The 6150-nt window shown below is 40.7% G+C and overlaps 1 protein-coding gene across 1 annotated transcript; it reads right to left on the reverse strand.

Annotated features, from left to right (window-relative positions):
* Positions 1 to 4490: 4490 nt before the first annotated feature.
* LOC116267320 (NAC transcription factor 32-like) lies at positions 4491 to 5775 on the reverse strand. The gene is made up of 3 exons (XM_031649040.1): positions 5601 to 5775; positions 5223 to 5506; positions 4491 to 4886 (listed from the first exon to the last, which is right to left on the reverse strand). The coding sequence occupies exons 1-3, from the start codon at positions 5773 to 5775 to the stop codon at positions 4491 to 4493; spliced, it is 855 nt and encodes a 284-aa protein (XP_031504900.1).
* Positions 5776 to 6150: the final 375 nt, after the last annotated feature.

Raw genomic sequence — 6150 nt, forward strand, 5'->3', positions numbered from 1 at the left:
ACTCAGATAGTGGAAATAAAAGCGAAAAAAGCAGTGGCCTCGGCCTTCATGTTCACCGTCTAACGTCAGCACCAAAACCTCGCCTCCCCTCAAACCCCCGATTGGAAGTTGAATTTTGCTCCTCATCAGTTGATTTTCGACCTTGTTTTTTTTTTCCCCTTTTTTTTGAGTTAAAGTAAACAAATGGAAGTTAGAGAATCCCATCTTTATAGGTATGGACCTCTCCTAATGTCTTTCCATCCTTTTTGTCCCCTAACATTTTTTTACATGTGAAATACACAAGTACATAGAATTGGAATGGATCCAAGTTTTTCCTAATATGATCACACTTTTGGGTGTAGTCTGTCAAACCCAAGTTGTTCAGGTATATGCAGCAAAGGGTGTAGTAACTTAGTTGGCTGGATTAAGAGCATGCAAAAAGACTTCTTTCATTCGATTTTTATGGATGCTATGTATGTGCTAGTGTCACATTAAAGTGGCAAGGTGCAGCATTTGGGTCTCTTTTTCAGATGGTGAGTTGTTAACCTTCTATCACTCATCTAAAAGCTAATCAGGTATTTGGGTTTGGTTGGGGTCGAAATGAAGCCCGTCAAAATTTTCTGCTGATGATCAAGCAATGGCTGCCACGATGGTCAACACGTGAATGAGAACTGTATCAGTTCCAATCCCATTGCTTTCATGAATCATTAAAACTTTGCATCTTATACTACATCTAAACTTGGTTTTATCATTAAAAACCGCACGCTGCTCTAATTTGCAACTATCTATTAAGTTTCTTTTATGTTTGCAATCGTCATGTCCCCTCTTTTGATAAGGACCGTGTCGAGTCACTTGGACTGTCATGACCTTTCCCGAAATTTGCTTTAGCTGAATTGTCAATACAAATATCCGCCCATAAATTATATATATATATATATATGAGTTGTCCAGCTTACTTACAAGAGTAGTTCAATCTTTCGTTATAGATGATTGAGCGAAAAAGAAAAAGTGATAATTTCATGTGGTCCTCATTAGTAAGCCACGTGATTTTAAATAGCCATACATGAAATAATAATATTACATGGTTTGCCAAGTTACGTATTTGCCAGCTGGGGCATCACTGTCTATCCACATATAAAGATGACTCTTTCGTCCCTTCCAATTAAAAATTTACATATATGTGCCCCTTGATTTCAACTTTTGCTTACTGACCTAGGACCTGCCCCCTTTTGACTGGCGCATAAAAAGTATCTCGATCCACAATTTTTTTGGTGACGTTTTACTACCCAACAAAACAAAAGTTGACCGCAGGACCAAGGCTAAGAATAGACCGCAAGAGCAATCACGAAGAAAACGTGAATTTGGCCTTTGACGGCCGAAGGCTCACCAAAGTTTTCCGGTCTTCCGTAGTGTGTAGCATTTCCTTCCTGGCTCCTGCTGCATAAACCACCAATTGGGGATACGTACCCGATCGGTTCAAGTTCTTGAAATTTTGGGTTTTCCTCGTATATCAAGTCTGATTTCCTAATGCGACATTTGCAGCCGCATCTGAATCCGAATTGTTTACTTCCTGATCATCATCAATCGTCAACCATCCCCATGAACGTCTCTCACATATGTATCGAATTAACGGAGTTCCCATCAGCTGTCAGGCGGTTTCTTGTTTCTGGCTTCTGCAATGAAGTCAAACGGATAAGAAGAAGGCGCGCGGCGGCCGTAAGAACTGCATCTTTTGTTTATAATGTGATTGACGCAAGAAAAGCACTAAACACATTTGCTTCGACTATCCCCAAGAACCGAGGTTCCAAAGGCCTAAATCAATGCAGTTTCTTCCTTTTCACTTTTAGCTTTCAGAAAGGGGAAGCTAGTAATCCCACTCTATGGGAGGAGTTGACTACAGTAGTTGTATAATCTCACTTTATTTAAAACACCTTGATCCGATTATCATGCCATCATGTGCGGGAATGATCTATACTTACCAATTTTCTTCCAATTCCATAATTTTTGAAGTCATACTGAACCTACTTTCCTATTACACCATTAAAACATGTAGTTATTTGAAAAGTAGTCACATGTGCGCTTGAAGGATGTACCTATCTAATTAAATCCAAGAACTGATACAATTGTTAGCATAGTTGGACGTATTGGCAAATTAATGAAAGTCTGGTTGTTAGTTCCATTCCATTCTTGTAGGCGCTATTCATATAGACTGAAAAACAGTGTATGTTCAACACTATAGTTAATGAATATCCTGCTTTCTATCTAGGTCAAGTAGCCATGGACCCAAAAGCAGGGGAAAAGGGGAGAAGCTTTGGCTACTTGGAGATATCCCTTCCTTCCTCCCTCTCCTAATTTACATAAATCCACGACCCAATATAAGTTATCATATAGTCAACACCATGGCAGCTAGGCCGGTTCATGAGCAAGTTCGAACTGAGTTGAGTTAGCTCGAACTCGGCTCAAGTGTCTTGAAAGAACCAGTCACGTGCATAACGATTTGAGCAATTTCTTTACTAGATGTGTTTTATATATTTTATTTTTCGAACTTAACAGAGTTTAATCGAGCGGAGCCCACTTAACTCAAGCAAATGAGTGGAATTTGAGTCGAGCTCGAGTTAGCTCAACTCGTTTCACAGCATTGGCAGCAAGTAAAACAGATAAAACCAGCTGCTGCCTTCACAAGAGTTTTAATCAAAAGAGAAAGGAAAAGAGTTTTCTTCTGTTTATAACTTGAGGAAACCGCACTCCATCCAGAATTCCTGAAATTAATAAAACCAATTTTAAAGTCCTCAAGCTGAAATTAATAAAAAAAATATTTTTAAAACCAGCCGTCTCTTGTCTTGTTCAACCTGGCAGTGTGGACTGGGCACTACCAAAGTTACTGGGATTATTGCCAAGGTTTACAGTAGAAGGAAGTCCAGCCCACACGAAAGTGTCTGTAGTTACTAAAAATATACTAATATTCTTCTTTCTGCCAGGTGGTAGCCATCAATTTTCTGAAGATGTATAATAGCCAAGGTGATTCTTTATAGGTCTACTATCTACACATTTCTATTATATAACACTCTTAGAAAAGAGAATTATTGATGGTGAGAAAGCTCAGCCAGAAAATGATAGTATTGAAGCTTGATGAGGAATCTTCTACTTGTTATTCAATTTGAAATTGTAACATGGCCTACTTTGAATAATCGGTAGCACAAAACTTTCGCTTGGAAACAACAAAGTTCATCACGGAAAAATTTGCATATTATGTACAAGAATTCCCAAGATACACTTGAACTAATTCACATGGAACCCCACCCTCCAATGCCGCGTGAAATTCTTGCCTACTTCCTACGAAAGTAATAGCTGAGAGAGTGCAAACGCTGGTGGAGGCTCAAGAACATCGCTCGAGTGCATGATGACAACATTGTTTTACGTAATCAAGCCTGTCTCTTTTGTTATTTATGAAGCATACTCTGCAGTGGAATTTGGATTTTATAAAGCCAACAATACATAATAAGCCTTCTCAATGCCTCTTCATTTTCATCCGAAAACTAAAATATTGGAAAATAATAGGGAAAAGCAGTGTTGACCGGCTAACGTCAGCACAGAAAACCTCTCCTCCCCTCAAACCCTCGTCTTGAAGTTTAATTTTGCTCCTCATCAGCTGGTTTTCGACCTTGTTATCGAGGTTAGGGAATCCCATCTAAAGAAACTGACTAGTGACCATCGAATCGAGGAAAAAAACGCTCACAAATTTGCCATGTAAGTACCTGTGAACATCAGGAAACTGCGCAGGCAACATTCCTTGTTCACTGATGCATGCGAGGAAGAAAGCGTGTTGGTGGACAAGCTGTGTCTGTAAAACTTTTATTTAGGTTTTATCCCTTCTTTCACTGAACTTTTTCTCGCATCTGTGGAGAGTGGAATTTTTGTTGTAATCCCTATGCAGTATGTACCATTAACAATAGACAGAAATTTACACCAGAAAGAATCATCTGTAAAATGGGTTCGAATCGAAGGCGGATCCTTCCACTGAAGGTTATTCGATGGTTGGTCATGGGGGGCGCGAAGAATGACATTGTGAATTGGTTCCATGGCAGGATGTCATAGAACAGCTGCCTGAGGGAACACTGAAATTCATCCTTGAAATTGAGGTCTAGGTCAGATTGTTTCCGTAAGTGTTAGTGAATTTATGAATGTATAATAATCTCGTTGCGCATACTTTGTCAACTGATGCGAATGACCTTAAATCTTATGCTTAGTGCCACAGTTAAAACTGAAAACATGATGATGCGAAACGCGACTTGAATTAGGTCTGAACAGTGTACTTGATCGTTATCAATTCACATGAGGGGATCATGCTATATTAGCAAATCCAAACAATTTAATGCTGGGATGTACTTCCTTGGCCTAACAGAGAAGTATAATTGAAATTGTAGTAGGAAACAAGCTGTGAAAATTTTAAAAAGTTGCATTTCAGGCTAAAGAACTGTTTTTATTGGCCATCAGCATAGTTGCCAACGAACTCAATTAAACAAGCACGAGTATGGTTGCTGGTGGTGGTGCTGAAAATAAAAGGCGTCTATCAGTTGCGTTGAAAAGCTTCCGCCTGTTTTCTCCGGCATACAAATACAATTATCCGCCATATAGGTCGGCAGCTCCATGAAAGAATCATCAGTACTGAGATTGAAATCTGAGCTGTACGTTAGTTGCTGTTGTTGGTAACCAGCGTTCATTTCCGGAAACGCCGTCCATTGATTCACGTTGGACTCTGAGCGTTGGTCGCCGCCGGTGGAAAGTGATGCAAAGGTCTCCTCATCCGAAGGAAAACTGGCGACTTCATTATGCTGTTTCGACTTTTGCATTCCCTTCTGCAGGCTGGTCCGCTTCTTATAAATTCGGCAAAGAACCCAATCATCCAGCTACAGCGACGGCAAACGTATTCACCAGTCAGTGATAATTATAGCCTCCTAATTAAGCTTGATTAGAGATGAAATATACAAGTTTTTTTCCAATAATTTGGTTCGATTCTAAGTATGGTTTTATTAAATCTGACAAAGTAAACATATATGTATACTTTATTATAAGTTGAAATTGTCATTTCTCAATTTATTATATGGGGAAATCACACTTCAATCTAGCCAGCCTGAGAGTGATAAAACTATTCAGCTATGGGGAAACCCATTAGGAAAGCACATACAATGCCAGGTTATAACCTGAATCTCGAGTGAAAGAAGTCCAAAAGGGTGGTTACTTACGCGGGGGGTTGCTTTTTTTTGTGGGAGGCAGCCATTGTCAACTAGAAGGAGCTGGTACTCGTGCATGATCCAATTGGTCCTGCTTCCATTTGGAGGCTTTCCTGCATAGAAAACTAGCGCCTTCTTGGTGCCCACTTTGCGCCCGTCTACCATGATGGTCTTGTCGGTGCCGGTAGCCTTCCAGAAGCCGGAGCCCGCCCTCCTGTTGGGCCTCGACCCATTGGGAAACTTCCTGTCCCTACGGCTGAAAAAATACCACTCGTTGTCGCCGAAAAAAGCCTTGCCTGCAACACCCAAATCAGCCCATTTATAAAAAAATCAGAACCAGTGGTTTTAGGAAGGATGGAAGAGGCAGTAGAGAAGAAGAGAGGGACGCACCGGGCAGGTCCCATGGTTCGTGTCTGTAGAGGTGGACGTCTGCAATGACATTGGAGGAGAAGGTGAGACTGGAAGTCTTGGGGAGGAGGTATTGGACCAGCAGCTCCTCATCTGTGGGGTGAAACCTGAACCCTGGTGGCAGGTATATCTCATCCCCTCTTCCTTCCATCTTCATACAACGCAAAGAGATAGAGTTAGAGAGAATAAGGTAGATGGAGAAAGATGGTATCGAAGCTGTTGCTTGAGAGACTGAGAGAGAGGGGGGTTGTGGCTTGTCCTCGGAGGGAGCTCGATCGATTCTACCTTTTATAGATGAAGAAGGTGATAGAGACAGCGAAAGAGATTTGGGTGTCTGGGATGAAGCGCGTGCATCTTGAGGATCAAGCATATGATATCTTTTTGGGCATATATGAAAACGTATTGCATCATACTCCATCGCCCACTGCGCAAACATCAACCCTGAAACACACAAATCTGCTTTATTTACTTACAATTACTATAAGCCCACACAGAACTTTTGTGTAGTTTCCAAATTGCTTTTTTTGCTTAT

The sequence above is a fragment of the Nymphaea colorata genome, chromosome 1 (assembly GCF_008831285.2).
Source record: "Nymphaea colorata isolate Beijing-Zhang1983 chromosome 1, ASM883128v2, whole genome shotgun sequence".
NCBI classification, from domain to species: Eukaryota; Viridiplantae; Streptophyta; class Magnoliopsida; order Nymphaeales; family Nymphaeaceae; genus Nymphaea; species Nymphaea colorata.

Excerpts from the sequence above, each read along its gene's own strand:
- LOC116267320 (XM_031649040.1), bottom strand. The coding sequence starts at position 5,775 with ATGAAGATGGAAGGAAGAGGGGATGAGATATACCTGCCACCAGGGTTC. Across the intron at positions 5,507-5,600 it reads CGAACCATGGGACCTGCCCG|GCAAGGCTTTTTTCGGCGAC; the intron begins GTGCGTCCCTCT and ends TGGGTGTTGCAG. Across the intron at positions 4,887-5,222 it reads AAAAAAAAGCAACCCCCCGC|CTGGATGATTGGGTTCTTTG; the intron begins GTAAGTAACCAC and ends CCGTCGCTGTAG.